At 41.6% G+C, this 18830-nt stretch overlaps 1 protein-coding gene across 22 annotated transcripts in view; it reads right to left on the bottom strand.

Annotated features, from left to right (window-relative positions):
- RIMS2 (regulating synaptic membrane exocytosis 2) overlaps nucleotides 1-18830 on the bottom strand; it is an 848125-nt gene that overhangs the window by 290169 nt on the left and 539126 nt on the right. For 13 of the 22 annotated variants that reach the window (XM_075063172.1, XM_075063163.1, XM_075063164.1 and 10 more), the window contains 2 exons: nucleotides 14552-14599; nucleotides 2756-2886 (listed from right to left, as the gene is read on the bottom strand). In XM_075063172.1, coding sequence (XP_074919273.1) covers nucleotides 2756-2886; nucleotides 14552-14599 — 179 coding nt within the window. The remainder of the gene's footprint in view (nucleotides 1-2755; nucleotides 2887-14551; nucleotides 14600-18830) is intronic. The other 9 variants (XM_075063174.1, XM_075063173.1, XM_075063165.1 and 6 more) reach the window with 1 other exon arrangement.

The raw sequence follows: 18830 nt of genomic DNA, 5'->3' as shown, positions 1-18830 counted from the left end.
ATACCAAATTCTACAGGCCACTTCCCTCAGATCCCACTGAGGAATACACTAAGAAACTGGCCATCTACTCAGGACACTCCCTACACTAACACCAGAACAATCAGCATACCCTTAGAGCCCCGACCAGGTTTATTCTATCTACTACCCAAGATCCACAAACCCGGAAATCCTGGACGCCGCCATCATCTCGGGCATTGCTCCTCACTGAGGGACTGTCTGGATATGTGGACTCTCCTACTCAGACCCATGCCACCAGCACCTCCAGCTATCTCCGTGACACCACTGATTTCCTGAGGAAACTACAACGCATTGGTCACCTCCCAGAAAACACCATCCTAGCCACCATGGATGTAGAGGCTCTCTACACAAACACCCACACACAGATGGAATACAGCTGTTAAGAACAGTATCCCTGATGATGCACAGTACACAACTGGCTGCTGAGCTCTGTGCTTTATACTACACCACAACATATTTCAAGTTTGATGACAATATATACCTCCAGATCATGGACTGCTATGGCACCCCATGGCCCCACATACGCAATATTTTTATGGTGACCTGGAACAACGCTTCCTCAGCTCTCGTCTACTCACGCCCCTTCTCTACCTACACTACATTGATGACATCTCATCATCTGGACCCATTGGAAGAGACCTAGAAAAATTCCACCACGATTTCAACCAACTTCACCCCACACACCTAGCCTGGACCAATCTACACAGGAGATCCACTTTCTAGACACCACGTGCAAATAGTGATGGTCACATAACACCACTCTATACTCAAAACCTACCGACCGCTTACGCCTACCTTAATGCCTCCAGCTTCCATCCCGGCAGCATCACACGATCCATTGTCTACAGCAAGCCACTGAAGGTACGACCGCATCTGCTCTAACCCCTCAGACAGAGACCAACACCACAAAATCTCCACCAAGCATTCTCAAAACTACAATACCCGCATGAGGAAATAAGGAAACAGATCAACAGGCCAGACGTGTACCCAGAAGCCTCCTACTGCAAAACAAACCAAGAAAGAAACCAACAGGACTCCACTGGCCATCACTTACAGCCCCCAGCTAAAACCTCCAACGCATCATCAGGAATCTACAACCCATCCTGGACAATGATCCCACACTTTCACGGATCTTGGGTGGCAGGCCAATCCTTGCCACAGACAACGTGCCAACCTGAAACGTTTCTCACCAGCAACTGCAACACGTACCATAGTAACTTAGCTCAGGAACCAATCCATGCAACAAACTCGATGCCAACTCTGGCCACATATCTACACCAGCGACACATCATAGGACCTAACCAGATCAGCCATACATCACTGGGTTCATTCACCTGCACGTCACCAATGTAATATACGCCATCATATGCCAGCAATGCCCCTCTGCTATGTACATCGGCCAAACTGGACAGTCACTACGGAAAAGGATAAATGGACACAAATCAGATATCAGGATGGCAATATACAAAAACTGTAGGAGAGCACTTAAACCTCCCTGGCCACAATATAGCAGACCTTAAGGTGGCTATCCTGCAGCAAAAAAACTTCAGGACCAGACTTCAAAGAGAAACTGCTGAGCTTCAGTTCATTTGCAAATTTGACACTATCAGCTCTGGACTCAACAAAGACTGTGAATGGCTTGCCAATTACAGAACCAGTTTTCCTCCCTTGGTTTCAACACTCTACTGCTAGAACAGGGCCTCACCCTCCCTGACTGAACTAACCTCGTTATCTCTAGCTTGCTTGCTAGCATAATATATACCTGCCCCTGGAAATTTCCAACTACCTGCGTCTGACGAAGTGGGTATTCACCCACGAAAGCTCACGCTCCAAAACGTCTGTTAGTCTATAAGGTGCCACAGGATTCTCTGCTGCTTTCACAGATCCAGACTAACACGGCTACCCCTCTGATACTTGACATAAAATAAAGCCAAATGTTCCCCTCTGCCAACAAGAGCAGAGGAAACACAAATGAGTAGTTCCAGTCAGAGGGACTCCTCTAACTGTTCCCCTTCCCTCTGACCCAATGGAAACAACTACATTCACAGAATCAAGCACTGAGATAAAAGGGGGCAGGGACGGTAAAGGCCCCATCACACCATCTTCTCCTAAATGCCATGGGGATTACTGGTGTAAGTTAATATCAATACTGTGCAGTGAGAAGGGCCTACAGTTAGAGCTGAGGGTTCTCAGCATGTCACAGGTTTGGGTCCTCATCAGAATTAACTTGTCAGTACCACAATTTTAGACTCGTGGTGTTTGGATGCCAAGACCTCTTCCTGTTTTGCTGTGGGGATGGGGATGGGGGGGACAATGAATGTCTTGAAGAAATTATCAGTCAGAAACTCAATGAATCTATATCTGTGGAATTTCCTGTTCCCTACACACGAATAACCTACCAGATAATATGGCCTTAAAATATTAACAACAGAATTTGCAAACAACAGCTCCTCATGGATTGCAGACAGGGTTTATCTTTAGTTTTCCACTTAATAGTTAATCAAATTAACTTCAGTTAGATTATTTTATCAACAGAAAATAGTATTCAAAGAAATGTAAAACCCATTCTTCACTGTTATATAACATGTTCAGTTGCTAAATTCCATTCTTTAAGACTATTCTATAAGATCTCATGTATGACCAGTATTAGCTAGCAATCTCTTTTCAACTCTGCATGCTATCTGAATATCTATTTTAACTTCTACTAACATATCCCTTACTTTTCCCTTGACCCTACCTTCTGTCTGGAAGAAAGTAAATTTTAACATAAGGATTCCTTGGCCTCCCATCTTCCCTTGAAGGAAGATCCTTTGCTCCCAGTATTGTGACTATCAACTGATGACCAACCTTGTCATACCACAGCTTTATCTGTAACGAGAAAATATGCATTAGTCAGCTAATTTCTTTAACCATCTAGCACACTATTCCTCCTCCCAATATGCATTTTACTCTTCAACCCCTCAACTGTGATGATTTTATTGACTATTAAAACATAGATAATTTGTATTCCATTTTGTAAATTGTAGTCAGGCAGAAAAATGAAACGATACACTGTAATAACTTCAATGTGTAGCAAAAGTTATTTCATTAAAAAAACAAATATATATGCATATTACTTCATTCTCATTGATTTCCAAGTAGTGAACTGTTTAAAATTATGTTCCTTTTGTAGTTTTGGGTTCCGCTGTATGGTATTTAGTTACATGGGGTCTTTAAAAAATTTTCCATTTCTAAGGGCTCTATTCACAATGAATGAATGTTTCATATCCTGTTGGGAAGGAAAGACTATGGAATGAAGCCATAGGCATTATGGGTCTGTTCAAATGATATTCAGAATAATTTTGGAGGCATGTTTATGTTCAGTTCTCAGGAGCTTCCACAAACAGATGAAAGGGTGGGTGAATGTTTCATTATGATGATTCACTCCTCAATCCAACTCAGCATAATAACGAAACCAACAGGCCAAAAAATATTTTATTTAGCTGTACAAGTTGTATTTATTATTAATTAATCTCAGAGCTATAGTAGCCACGGAGTATCCTTTTAACTGCAGGTATTAGAAGCTCATAACAAACTGCTATTTAGACATTCCATCCTAAACATTATGCTTCTAAATATATATTGCTCACATACAGGGCATATCTACATTAGACCATTGCACTCTTTCAGGGGTAAATGGTGTAGCCATAGCAGGATTAAGTATTAAAAATAATCAGGGTATCACATGATAGTGTGATAACATCACTGTGACATCATTCAGACAGGCTCTGTACAAGAAAGTCTCTTCCAGACAGAAGAAGATCTAGAGGTTTTAGAGGAAGCAGCAGCTATTAGTGGCACCTACTAAAGCCAGGGAGGGGAATACTCATTCCTGTCACTCACACCCACCATAGCAGCCCATTTCCAGGCACAGACACATCCCAGCGGAGGTAAATCTTGTGATGGGAGCTGCCACCACCACAACTCTTAATGGGCAGGAGATTGGGGGCTGACTCTACCTCTGCTGATCCCAACTCACCCTCTTTGGTTAGGCCAGGTGAAGGGGCACCTCAGCTAGCACCACAGCGCCTAGTCTTTAGGCAACCAGAGATAGGCCTTGGCAGCTGGCACACTTCTCAGGTCATATGACAAAAACACAAAAGGTTGGCTTAGGCTTCTGTAGTTCCCAGTACTTCAGTGAGTTTGGTAGGACATGACCACAAACACTCTACTTATTTTCTGGTAGGCCAGGGCCTCTCTCCTCCCCAGTCCATGACTATGGTGTCTAACATCAGCCAGTGATATTCAAATGGATGCTCAAAGGAAGGAGAAGGCCTCTGTTTTCCACTTACATTTCCTCTAAAATTTCTCTTCAGGGGAAGAGGGGGCCTCCAGCTCACTAAGAAGCTTCGTGGAGACACCTTTGTACTCCCAGTTAGGTGGCTCTATGACTACTCCAAACAGAAGACGGAGGGAGCAGTGCTACCTTCAACATCTTCAGCTCACACAGAAAGCTCTAGAGGGCTGTTCCCCCAACCACTCAATTCAGAGGGCTCTAGCAACCTTCCCCCAAACTGAGGATTGACGTTCATTCAAGTTGGACAGTTGGGTGGGGAGGGCTTTACTGACAATACTACAGCAAAGGTGGCCTTAGTCTGTGGGGTGCCACCTTTACAACCCACCCTTCAACAGATAGTCCTGGGAAAGGTGTTACTCTATCCTACATGCAGTAGGCTCTGTTGTGAAGTGCCCACTTCTCACCATCCAACTAGAGGAGTCACTGTGTCTCCTTCAGCAAAGGGCTCTGAGAGGGGCTGTCCCTGACCGAAAAGATGTCTTGGAAACCCCCATCCACTCACAGACAGGTCACTAGGGAGGTTCTGCCTCACCACATCACTCCCAAGCAGAGAGCTCTGCGGGTGAGGGCACTGTCAATATCACTCTGGACTAACAAAAGAGTACTATATGGATTGCCCCTGCTGCTACCACCAACACACCAGAGCAGGATTTTCCCTGCTCTGGGTTGCTGCAGGCCAGACCAAGCATCAGAACTGAGAGCAAGGAGCCAATTTCGCATGTGTTTTCAAAGCCCCCTCTGCTGGGCCCAGGCGGCATGGAGGAGGAAGCTGCCTGATTGGAATGCTGAGGGAGAAGAGAAGGACTGAGAGGGGCAGGTTACCAGGGCCGGCGCTTTCATTTAGGTGACTTAGGCAGTCACCTAGGGCACCAGCATTATGGGGGGGGCAGCATTTTGCCGGGGGGCGGCAGGCGGCTCCGGTGGACCGCGGCAGCTCCACCGGAGCCGTGAGACCCGCACGCTGGGCGGTGAAATGGCCCGGCGCCTACGGCGCCAGAAACCCTGGTGCCGGTCCTGCAGGTTACAGGAATAGATTGGGACAAGGAGGCTGGAATGGGGAAGAGGGAAAGTGGGACTAGGAGTTGAGGTTGAGGTGGGGAGATTGAGACTGTGATTATATGAGGAGCAGAGGGGGAGGGCAGGGTCTGGAAGAGGAGACTGGTAACCACTGGGGTGGTTGGGAGAAGTGGGGGGAAAGGAGAGACAGATCTTACAAGGAGCCATGAGCATAATAAAGGTAGCGATTGTATGCATGATCCCTGCTTCTGCTGTTGCAGAAATTGGAAGGTCTATAGTGAATGAGGCAGGGAATTACAGAAAGAAAAAGGAGGGTCTCATTTTTAAGGCAGCTGAATACTCCCCTCAGGAACTGGATTCTATCCCTGCCTTGTCAACAAGATCCTATGCAATGCTGGGTATATCACTTAAACCAAACTTCTTATAGGTGGTCACTAATTCTGTGTTCTACAGGTGCCCAACTTGAGACCCCATGGTCTTATTATAGAAAGGCTGAGCACTCACAGCTGGAATTGAAGTAAATGTGAGCTGTGCTTTGAACATATTAATTGTTATGTAATGCTAAGTAGTATGAACAATCAGACATACTAGGCATCTTAAAGTGGACACCCAAACTAGTGGATCATTTTGACCTTAATCTCTTTGTGCCTCAGTTCCTCATCTGTGAAATGGCGATAATGCCATCCCCCCACCCCACACACACACCTCCATCTCACAGGGCTGATGTGAAAATAAATTCATTAATGTTTGTGAAGCACACTCAGATATTATTGTGATGAGCACCACAGCTATTCCCATGATAATTCTGTCTTCAGATCAGGATTTGAATAGTGTGCAGTAATTAAGGTCTAGAGCCAGACATTGAACAATGGAGTGAAAATAACTATTGAATAACTGCTAATTGATAAAGCACTGTCTATCTTATGCACTGAATGAGGCTGGGGTCCAACTGAAAATATAGTATGTGATAATGTAATGAAAGACTGTAGCATAATGCATAGGCATAAAGGGACTGGATTAAGATTGCACAGACAACCTTAATTCTCGCATTTTGAAATTTTTGAGTGCTTGACTTTGCAACCTTAATAATGTTCCTTTTTATGTTGGGTAGGGGCACATGTTGTGTGTACAATATATTATACACTTTATATAGACAGTTGTATCTTATAGATGTAAAAACAAAATTTATTTATACCTGTTAACATGTTGGTATCTTTGACTTCTTCACTGATTTGTTCCAATCATTGCTGCACCTGTCTTGAGGTGGGGCGATGCATTCTCACATAACTGCATGCAGAGGTCACAGCTGAAGGTGACCACAAGCTTTATTGGAATTCTTTGCCATACAAACTCTAGCTCTGGGATGACTATGGTTAGCACCACCAACCTTAGGTGGTATTGAGCTTTGCTTTTTTCTCCTTTTATATATAATGTGCACAATTATTTTATGCATTATACTTATTTTTATAATTATAATGTTTTGTAGGTGAAATAATATGTTCTTTTCTATTTTGTGTCATTTTCAAGCAAATGATACCTCAGGGGGATGATCTGGTTTAAATTTTCATGTAGATTAAGCTTCTATAAATGCAGATGTTACTCTTCAGGTGGGGAAGTTTCTGGTGCAGCTGACATGAGCTTTTGAGTTCCTTCTCAAAATAAAGAATGGCTCCTGAGCATAGCCAAAACCAGATTAATGCTGTCTTGGCTGCTCTCTGGCCTGCTGGGAACAAGTACAGGAGGAGTGCTAACAGATAACAGTGGGTGCAGCAGTTACTGAGGGTAGGAAAGAGTATTGTAGGGCTGAGCTAGGAGAATCAACTTCACCTATATTTTCTGTATACATGCACAATGGAATGTCATGGATTGATCTGCTATGGAAATGTATTTATTTGAAAATGTTACTGTTCCTAGTAACACTTGTGAACAAGAAAAACCAAAGCTCTCTATGGAGATTTCTGGAAAACTATACATATAAATAACTTAAGATAATGCCCAAGCACTCACAAATTAGGGCTGGTCTACACTACAGGGGGTATCGATCTAAGTTACACAACTTCAGCAACATGAATAACTTAGCTGAAGTTGATGTACTTAGATCTACTTACCGCAGTGTCTTCACTGCAGTGCGTCGATGGGAGATGCGCTCTCATCAATTCCCTTTGCACGTCTCGTTGAGGTGGAGTACTGCTAGAGCGATCGGTGGTTGATTTATCGTGTCTATACTAGACACGATAAATTGACCCCCACCGAATCGATCGCTGCCTGTTGATCTGGCCAGTAGTGTAGACAAGTCCTCAGACTGATCCTAGTTTAAAGGCATAACTGCCAGGAAATCATAGCTATTCAAGGTGCCTACCTACACATAAATGTTTTCTCTAGCAGGCTCATCCTGTTTGCCAGCACTGATATATTGGCAGTGTATACATTGTTATACTTGATTAAACTCGTTGATATTTGTGTGGCAAATTGAAACTGCAAAGTAAAAAAGGACAGGAGTTCACAGCCAATTCTGGCTGTTAGGCTAATAAAGATGGTGAATGGGAAATATGTTTAAGACTATATAATTTCCCAGGAAAATATTGCCTAACAGCACTCGGTATGCATTAAAAAAACTTTACTAGGAGTTAAACTTGTACACAAAGGTGTGAATACATCAGAGTTCAAGATACAATTTTGTACTTTTCCAAAAACAGTATAACCAGCACAGATCAAGGAGGAGGATGCCAGCAAAAGAGAAACAGGAAGCTTTTTCTGCAGTGAAAAAAATAATAATGAACAAAAAATCTGATTGTTGGGAACATAAATGAAGGTCACTTACCTGAAACTGGTGGTTCTTCAAAATATGTGGGCCCTATCTGTATACCATCCCTGTGTATGCACACACACCAGAAATTTTAAGTAAGCAGTGCCTGTTGGACTCTTAAGGAGCCCAGGTGCCTTGTGCAGTGTGATTGTTCATATGAACTCCAAAATCTCAAAGGGAGACATCTGTGATTATAGGTGTAGGTGTGAGGAAAGAAATACCCACCCAAACTTTCTCCAATTTTGTCCACCAGGCAAGAGAAGCCGAAACCTTGGTGGAATTGTTACTTTGGCATTGATGTTGTCTTTTTCTGGTGAGTAGATGAACTAATGCCAAGTATACAGGCAGCTTAGATGGAACCTGACAAATAGTATAACGTGGATGCATGAGGCCACATGGCTGAGGAAGGGAAAGGCAAGCCCTGACTGAGGTCCACGGTCTGAGGGTGACCTGTTTTATTAGATCACTCATAACACGGAATCTCTTGGTAGGGAGATAGGCTCTTGCTATAGTTGAGTTCAGGGTTCCTCCTATCAAACTTGTAGGGGTTAAAGTAGACTTTTCATGGCTGAACCAGACTCCTAAGGAAGAGAAAAGATGGAGCAGGAATGCTATTGCCGACTGGACTTCCCTGCTGGATGTGCCCATCAGAAGCCAGTCACCGAGATATGGAAAGATGGTGAAACTGTTTTGTCCTATCCAAGCTGCCACTGCTTAAAGGACTTTTGTGAAGCCTCTAAGTGCTGCAGCTAGCCCAAATGGAAGTACTCTGAATTATAAGTGGTCCTCCCCAATGAGGACTCTGAAGAACTTTCCGTGGGATGGATGAATGTCTATATATAACCTTCTGTGGGATGAGTTAATGTCTACATGAAAGCCCCCAAACCAAGTGCCCTCTTCCAGATGTCTTCACCACTAGCCTGCCTTCATCAATAAGGGTTTGAAACTGGGCCCTGTCTACCTGGGGAAGTCTGTCTTTAAAGTCTGCAACTTTGGCATAATTCAGGAAATTGTATTTTGCTAGCAATGCCTGGTACTTAACTGTAAATTGGAGACTAGACTGCGAATACTTTCCTACTCAAAAGGTTGAAGCATTTAACACCTTTATCAGTGGGGGTAGTCTTGGAGAACTGCTTCTGAAGCTTTCTGTAGCCACTCGCACAACTATGGAGTTGAGTGCTGGATGAGTGAATAAAAATGCTGCCCCCTTTAGCTGCCATGAAATATTGTTTCTCAGCTTTCTTCAGGTTTGGGGCACAAGAGGCAGAGGTGTGCCACACCGAAATGTCAGTGGCTTGTTTAACTGGAAAGGCCACCTTTGAAGGGCTAGAAGGCTGGAGGGTGTTTAGTAATCTCTAGTGTGTGTCCTGGACCTCTTCAGCAGGTATCTGGACTTCTGTAGCCACCCTCTGCAACAACTCCTGGTGCTGCCTATGGTTATTGGGTGGAGAGTGAGATGATGGAACAACTGTCTCAACAGTGAGGAGGGTGGCATACCCATTGGAAACGTTGGATCTGGCTCAAACTCCTCCTCCAGAGATTCTGACATGAAGGATCAGAAGGAAGGGAGAGGAGGGTCAGTGTGATTCTTGAATGGATCAATAAGATTGTGGACATCTTGGACTAGATGTAATGTGCTTAAACTTCGATTTTCTTGCAAAATATGAGAACTCATAACCATCAAATTGTACTCCATTTGCTGACATGACCACTTCTGGTATGCCATGTCTAGCAAAGATAGATTTGATACTCACAATAATATGCTTTGCTTCAGTGTTCTCAAATCCTGTTATTTCTGGAAAATGAGAATAATAATCCAGAACCAATATATAAATTCTTGTCAGCATAAGTAAACAGACCCATGCCTACTTTGGACCAGGGTGACAAACTGTCTTCATCTACCATCATAGGTCATTTTATTTGGTTATCTCTGTATCATTGGCATGTTTCACAAGCCTTCATGGATTTTACTTTATCTGTACTCATTTGTGGACAGTAGAGAACATTTCTAGCCCTTCTTTTGCATTTTTCAATACCCATGCTACGCCGTACACATCTTTAACCCTAATATAGATGCACATTTCCCTGCAACTATCACAAACTTAATCTTTTCATTTTTATTTTTTACCTTTCCTCAAGATCACATTCACCAACAGTAGGAATCATTACTCCACTGTAAGTGTTATCTGCTTGCTGTCAACATTTGGTTTTTTTTCTCCAGATCTATTATAATAGAGTCTGCTACACACTGGCTTGTGCACCACTGTCCAATTCAAAAGTCACAGAGGTTCCATTTGTTTCCAGCATAATAGTCCAGTCATTTGATGCTGTTAGTTCTTGCAAAATTCCTATGAAAAGTTCTTCATTGCTGCGTGCACTGTAGTGATCCTCCTTTCTGTGCAACAAATGTACACTGTGTTTTTTTCTGGACCCACACTCCTTTTGTTTGCAAATTCTTGCATAACACTTTTCACCTCTTACATCTGTGGCAACATTGTCGAAAGGTGGGACACTGCTGCGGACTATATCTGTGACCACAGCATGTACAGCTCTTTATGCTGTCTTCTCCAGACTTTTTCTGATTGTGTTTCATAGATGTCTCCCTGGAATTTCTGTTCTATCTCTGCTCTTTTATCTGTGGATATGTTACCCTGTCCACTATTTCGGTGCCTTGCTTTCCCTCCAAAAGCTTCAGCCTGGTCTGTTGCTTGGCAGATGCTGATTGCTTTTTCTATCTTGAGATCAGGATCCTCCAGCAATCTTTTTCTGAGCTGCAGCTCTCTGATCCCCATGATTATCTGAGCTCTAATTATAGACTCATAGACTCGTAGGTCAGAAGGGACCAATATGATCATCTAGTCTGACCTCCTGCACAAAGCAGGCCACAGAACCCTACCCATCCACTTTTATAACAACCCCTAACCCATGACTGATTTATTGAAGTCCTCAAAATTGTGGTTTGAAGACCTCAAGTGCAGAGAATCCACCAGCAAGTGACCCATGCCCCACGCTACAGAGGAAGGCGAAAAACCTCCAGGGCCCCTGCCAATCTGCCCTGGAGGAAAATTCCTTCCCGACCCCAAATATGGCGATCAGCTAAACCCTGAGCATGTGGGCAAGACTCACCAGCCAGCACCCAGGAAAGAATTCTCTGCAGTAACTCAGTTCCCATCCCATCCAACATCCCCTCACAGACCATTGAGCAGACTAGGGAATTTGTGAGTCCTCTGAAATTACACAATTGATTCAACAGTCTGAGATCCTTTACAAATTCCTCAAACGATTTTCCCTCTTTTTGTGACCACATATGAAATTGATATCTCTTAAAGAAAATAATAATCAGCCTGCTCTGCTTGGCTCAAGTACAGACTATTATAGACATATAACTCCTCAGGCCCACTATATTTAGAAAGAGTACCTTTTGCTTACATGGCTTCTCAGTGACTCCACTCACCTGCATGTAAAGGCTAAAGTTGCTGCTCAAAACTCCTTCAGTTGCTCACTGCATGCCTGGAGAGTTGCTGCTTCCCCGGAACCCTTAGTTGCTCCATTTTCTTTTCATCAGTGTTCACACCACATGACTCAACATGTATGTCCAACCACTTCCGCTACCATGCTGTGTTCTTTAGGGTTTTCATGAAGGAGTCAGAAGCCCATGCATGAGATAAATGATTTTTTATTGAAGTAAACACCCATGCTGGTCCAGCATGTCTAACTAGGAAGGGGAGCTGCTAAAAATAAAAAATGAAACCAGAGACTGAGCTGAGTAGCAGATTAGCTCTTAAATAGACATGAACCTCACAAAGGCTTTGGTCCTCTGTGGTGTTTGAAGGGCTCCTGAGGAGGGTACCAGCGGATCTGAATCATCTGAAGATCTAGTGTTCAGGGAATCCCACACAGTCGGTGCTGTTGGATAGGGCTCCAGCATTGAACTCCCAGACAGAATCGCTGCGTACTGCTCATTAGGTTTGTGGGGTGGCACCAGAGCCAATGCCCTCAGATCTTCTTCCTCTGATCTTTACTTCTTGGACAGTTTTTTGAGGACCTAATTCTTTAGAACCTGCATGTGAGGACTTGCCCAATTTTGACCAAGACAGGGAGGGATCCTTTCTATTAGAGGCAAATCTAGGTAGAGATATGACCATATGTCTATGTTCATGTCCCTATTCTTAGGAGAGGATTTCTCAGTCTTAAGAGTTTTAACTCAGCTCTGGAGCTCATGTTTAGATGGGCTCTGCTCACTATCTGAGGCTGTTGGTGTAAGGTGATAAGTCACTTCCGTGCTGGGCTCCAGCCAATCCACAAGAGAGGGACTGATCTGGTAATTCCCAAGGTCGGTATCTAAGCCCACAGGAGTAACAGCAGCTCAGTCTGCTCAACATCACTCCAGGTCTCGGAACTCAATCCTTCCTGTTGGTGGCAACAGACTCCCAAAGCCTGAGTTGTTCCAGACTCAGGTGCATGGTGTGCATACATAACATTCATACCCATGTATGGAATACATCGAAGTAGAAGTGAAGCTTAAAAAAATACCCAGGGACTCAGGGGATAGAGAAGGAGTGTGGTGGTGATGGTGAGAGGTGGGAGGGTGTGGGTGAACAGTGGGGAAGCTGACAGTGGAATCAGGGGCACACACCATCTTTCAGAGTGATTAAATGAATAGGTATTGACAGTGATGTGTGAACATTCCTGAGGTCTGTGCATTAATCCCGATTAATCCATCTACCTTCCTACTGAATATGGGCATATTGGGAGGCATGACTTTGTCTCTCGTGCTAGTTAGGATAATGTTGTCAAAGCCATGAGTATGAGCTTCCTGAGAACCATGCCAAGCAACATTTGACTCTTTGACCAGAATTATACTCTGTAGAAGACTAGAGAGGTCTGTAAAGGCTTCGTGTACAATGGGCAAAAATAAGATTTCATTTGAATAGAGCCCTTAATTAGTAGAACTGTAATAAATAATCAGTGTTGGAGATGCTTATTCCTTACACACTCATGTCATTTGCTGTGTATGCCTTATACAGAATTATTGTTATTTTTACTCTCTTAATCATGAGTAACACAATCATTTGATCAAATGAAGATACTTTTCATTCTTTAATGAAATAAATTATTTTAAATTGGATTTATATCAGGATTTTTGTCATATTTAATGTAATTAAAAATGATGGGCTACCACATGACCCTTCTAAATTATAATACTTCATAAAATAATGGAATTTAGGATGATTTTTGCTTTTCAGTTAAGTACTTGCTTGTCAGATGAAATTGCTAATTCAAGTTTCTTTTAAAAATATCTAAGCAGAAGAGAAACGTAAATGAATTATTTAAATTATACATAAGGTAGTGGCCGGTATTTAGCCTTTCTGGGCTTTTAACAAACCATTTTCTGCTGTCTAACCTATGTCATATAATGTTTCTCTTCAAGTTAATACTATGATCACGTCTCCATTTCACTGTGAAAATTAAAAATCTCATTCATCATTTGGAACCTTTCATTTTCACCTTTCCTTGGGCAGTGATTGAGCAATATAAGAAAAAATTATACAATTCTCAAACAAAATATGAACATTTCCATAAAAATATTTTGTTATCAAAAGCAGGTAATATTCTACATACAAAAAACTAAAAAAACCATGCAGCAAAACAACAGAAGCATTGTAACATATTAGTACAACCTACATTTGAGTTAATCTACAGTACCTTAAGAGTTTCCTAATGAAAAAAGGCAAACAACTTGTACCCAAATAGGACCGTAAAACTCCATAAACTCAATGAGAAGAGGCAGACAGAAATTATTTTGTAATCAAATCAGGTTTTGATTAAATCATCCTACTTTTCAAAATGCAAGCATTGAGTATAATATACACAAAATTCATTTCTTTAGACAAGGTACAAATTTATTTGCCGATCTTCCACTGAAGGAACTACTGTTAATTGGAAAATGCAAAAAAGGATGTGTTAAGTAATGATAATGAATGATTTAAAGAGACATCAACCTTGGTATAATGAGATCAAATATCCACAGCACAAGATTATTTATTACTTGTACAATATACATATGTATGTATGTATGTAGAACACATAGCCATTATCCCTGCTGAAACCTGTGTGAGTTTAAATATAGATCACAAAAGTAGCAAAACTAAAGCTAATTGTCTCTTTAAATTTTAATTTAATATTTAACCCCCATGCAGAAGTTTACAAGCTGCTCACAAGATGATATGAAACTTGTTAATATGGTTTGAAGCAACACATTAAAACAATGGGAAAATGGACCAAAACATAACGTTTTCCTACTATGCATTTTCCAAAATAAACAAAAGAAAAAAACACAACTTTAGTTTCTGTCAGGCAGACGAGGCCTTTACCTGAACCCTAGGAACATAAGGCGTTGTTCTTCTACTAAGGCTTTGGCTCTGGTAAGCAAAATTAAAGAAAAAGCAATAAAACAAAACCAAAAAAGACAACACGCTGGAAACTAAAAGACCAAAAGTAAAAACAAATACACACAGTTTTACACCAAAGACATAGTTATCCAGAACAAACTATTTTAATGCAGGGCATAAATTAAATCTGCACATCTGTTACTGAAGCATGTGAAAACTCTGTGGTGAAATTCTGGCCCCACTGAAGTCAATGGAAGTTTTGACATTGACTTCAACAAAGCCAGGATTTCATCCTGTATGTTTGTCTACTGATTACACTTCCAACAGATTAAGAAATAATCTTAACTAAAAGCAAAAAATGAGTACAGTGGGAATTAAAAGTGGAATAGAAAATATTAATTCAGCCTGAATATCTCTGTCAGAAAGCTTAAAGTGTGCACTGAGAGGCTAGAAACTAATACAGCAATGCAGGTTTTAGTGCCTTTTTCCACAGTTTAAAGTAGTATTTGTACCAGCAGCCCTCATACATTCTGTAGCAACCCTTAAACTGAAGGTGGAGCAGTTGGATATTAGCAGTGGGAAAAAGGTGTGATAATGTATTTCCATTCCCTACCAGTCATACAGTGTATACAGAATGACATACAGTGTATACAGAAAACTTTTGCATGAAATGAGTCCTGAAAAATGTAGCAATAATTAGGAATCACACTCTGTACAATTTGACCATTCTGTCACCTTATTCATACCTTTCTCTACAGGTAATCCCAAGGATTTCAGTGTGACTATTGACAGAGTAAGGTATTATCCAATAGGCTAGATACGGCTGTGCAAGGAAGTAAGAAAGTCCCATTCACTCCACCAGCGTAGGTGCTGGAAGTAGGGGTGCTGCTACACCCTCTGGCTTGAAGTGGTTTCCATCATGTACAGGGTTTACAGTTTGGTTCAATGGCTCTCAGCATCCCCGCTATAAACATTGTTTCAGCACCATGGTTCATTGGTTGGCCCAGCTAAGACTGTTGCTCTACCACAGGGTGAAGAAAGAAGGGACTACTTGCCCACCACTCCCTCCTGTAAGGGCAGAGAAGTTGTGGAGGGGGGCAGGAAATGGGAGGTGGCTTTTCTTGCTGGAATAAAGGAGAAGAAACTCACACCAAAGCAAGGGGGAGTCTAAGAGGAGTTTGTGACTCTCTCAGGGTACATCTACATTGGAGCTGGAGGTGTTCCAGCGTGGGTAGATTCTCATACACTAGCTTTGGTTGAGCTGCCGTGCTAAAAATTGAAGTGGCAACATGAGCGGTGGGATACTAGGTTTTTACTTCCCATGTACAAACCCAGTCAGGAGACTGGGTATTTACTTGGGAGGCTAGCCCATACTGCCACCCATGCCACTTGTATTTTTAGCACACTAGTTCAATCAAAGCTAGTGCACATACATCTAGCTGAGCTGGAAATTACACCTCCAGCTGCAGTGTAGACATACTCTCTGTCACAGTTTGTCCCGTGGTCTGCTCCTGCAGTGGCACAGCTGCATACTGTCCCTCATCCAAGATAGACTGTAAAGTTACTATCTAGCCCAATCTGAGTGAATTTGTCAGAATCTGTCTCCAAAGGAAAAAATAGGATTTCAAGGTCTTCATGATAGTCCTATATAGTAACAACTTAAAAAAAATACAGAGTTCCTCTATTACAGGTCTGCTCCAATGTCTTTAGCCTCACAGACAGGTCACAATCCTCAGAGACTGAATTGCCCCTACAATTAACTGAACATCCTCAACTCTCACTCACTACAGTGGGAACTGAGAGCAGCGGTGCTTATCACAGGTTTGGTTGGGCCCTAGATTAACAATGGTAATCCATCACTGATTTTCCTAAAACAATCTTAGACATTACCATATACCATTAAAGAACAATTCTAAAACACAGAGACAGCCTTTGTTAAAACAGGTTTTGTTTTTTTAAATTAATGCAGCCTCCAAAAATAAGCCAACCAATAATAAATACCAACTTGTTCCAGTTTTTTCCCTTCTTTTACAGAACCAATCAAACCTCATCTCCCTTAACAAACATACAATCTATGCACATCATTATGACTAGTGCACCTATCAATCCCCTTTCCAGTAGGCCACAGAAATTAATTTGTGATGAAATATACCTTTGTTATAATGTTTTTAACTGCTGAATATATATGTTAGATATAATGAGGTGCATAGAGATATAATGGTGTTCAATTGTATAGGCAAATAATCATATACTTTATACATGACAGATCTCTCTTCTATGCAGGGCTTCTCCATCTGGTGCAAAAGTGAGTAATTGTGATTTTACATATCTACTCATTTTTGAGTTCTAAAAAGCATTTTTTTCAACCTTTAATTCTAATCACTGCAGCACGGTCTCCAAGTTATTCTTTTCATGAAGTACCAAAGAAATAGCCAGAATGTAGTAATGAAACAAACAGCTCCAAGACTCAAATGCTGCTTTTTTGGAGCAAATGAAAGCAAATAAATTTAAAGAAAAATAAGTAAGTGAAATGTAAAGAGAAAGGCAGTAAGAAAAGCAAATAATGAAAAAAAAATAACTACAACACGTTACTCCCTGCAAAGAGGCCAAACCTCTGCAAAACATAGATAATAAATTATTCAAATCAATTAGCAAATGATAACGTACACAATTTTTGTGTAACTACACAGAATTAGATTAAATGAAATATGCATCTGAACATGGTAAATATTTATGGAGATGGAAGTTTTTTATTAGGCAAGATGATCTGCTGATTCTCTCAGCCTCTTGGTGGAAAAGTGAGTCTGGTAACAAATTCCATTACTCTTTAATGGTCAATTCTGGATTTACAGTATATCCTCAGAGGACATGGCCTGCCTTTCCCGTTACACAATAAGTATACAGACATTAACTGCAATGAAGAGAAAATGAGTGATGAGAAAGAATAAACAGGGAATGAGAATGCAAAATATAGGGTGACTGCATCACACTCAAAGTGTCTAAATAACACTTATATCACAGCCTTTGAGAAATGAGAATCAACTCAGTAAACACTGCCCTCCAAAAACACACACTAAAGATTTTCTTACTTTTGTTTGGGCATTAGGACAAACTGAAATGCATAAAATTAGGAACCTAACTCCACATTTAGACACCTAAATAATTGGCCCCTTTTTCTAAGGTGCCAAGTAGTCAGGGCTTTTATTAACTTTAATGGGAGTTGTGGATGCTCAGCCTTTTTGAAAATCTTGGGTACCTACTTTTAGGTACCTAAGTCTGAACATTTTGGCCAAGGAATATAGCAAGTTATGGGCTCAGGCAACCTTATTTGGTTTTATGTTTCTAAGGCCAAAATAAACCTCCAGTCTCTTGGCATTGCCCTGCTACACAAACATATACACAAAATTCCATCCACACTGATGCTAAAATATATGTTGAGAGCACACAAGATTTCACCTTCAGTATTTTAAAAACATTGTACACATAGAAGCATGCAGGAAGCCAGCATCAGGCATAGCCAAAGTATATATGAAGAAAATGAAATCCTGGCCATAGCACTGCCAAAATACATATAGTAGCATGCAGGAAATCAACTACATATCATTACTTTTGCTGTGGTGGGGCTGGTTTAATGTGTGGTATTATGAACATTTTTTTGCTGGAAGAGCAAGCAGTAAATCAGACTGAAGATAGCAAAAATATATACTGTAGTCCCAAAATACTACCAATAAAAACTTTTTAAAAATGGATAGTAGAGTTTGGATAAGCACACACAAATGCAGACACGTATCCAAACTATGCACACCTCTAACAGAACTACGGAGGCCTCCATCAATCCCAGCAGCCCTCTGTTACAGCACATCCTACAACACACCCTGACAATATCTGATAGTGTCTACTGGTATGGGAGGCCAGACAGCCTTCTATACGCTCCAAGAATTTTCCAGGAGCAGACAGGAAGCCATCACCCCTTTTCCTTTGACCTCTCCTACCCAGACCAGCACTATCCCTTGCACATATCCACACTCACACTCCTCTCACAATGCTCACACCTCTAACAACATCTTCATGTATCCTCCTTCCCATCTAGACCCAGGATTCCGCAGTATTTTCCTTCCCAACCAGACACCATGCCAAAATCATTCAAAGTGGTTCTGAAATTTTAGTCTTTCCCTCCCTCTCCAACATCCCAGTATCTCCTGAGAGGAGTCAGATAGCTGCTCACCAACCTCTAGATCTTCAGAGCACAGCTGATGAAAAA

This window comes from Chelonoidis abingdonii, chromosome 2, assembly GCF_003597395.2.
Source record: "Chelonoidis abingdonii isolate Lonesome George chromosome 2, CheloAbing_2.0, whole genome shotgun sequence".
Lineage (NCBI taxonomy): Eukaryota > Metazoa > Chordata > Testudines > Testudinidae > Chelonoidis > Chelonoidis abingdonii.
This window is presented reverse-complemented; position numbering and strand designations above follow the sequence as displayed.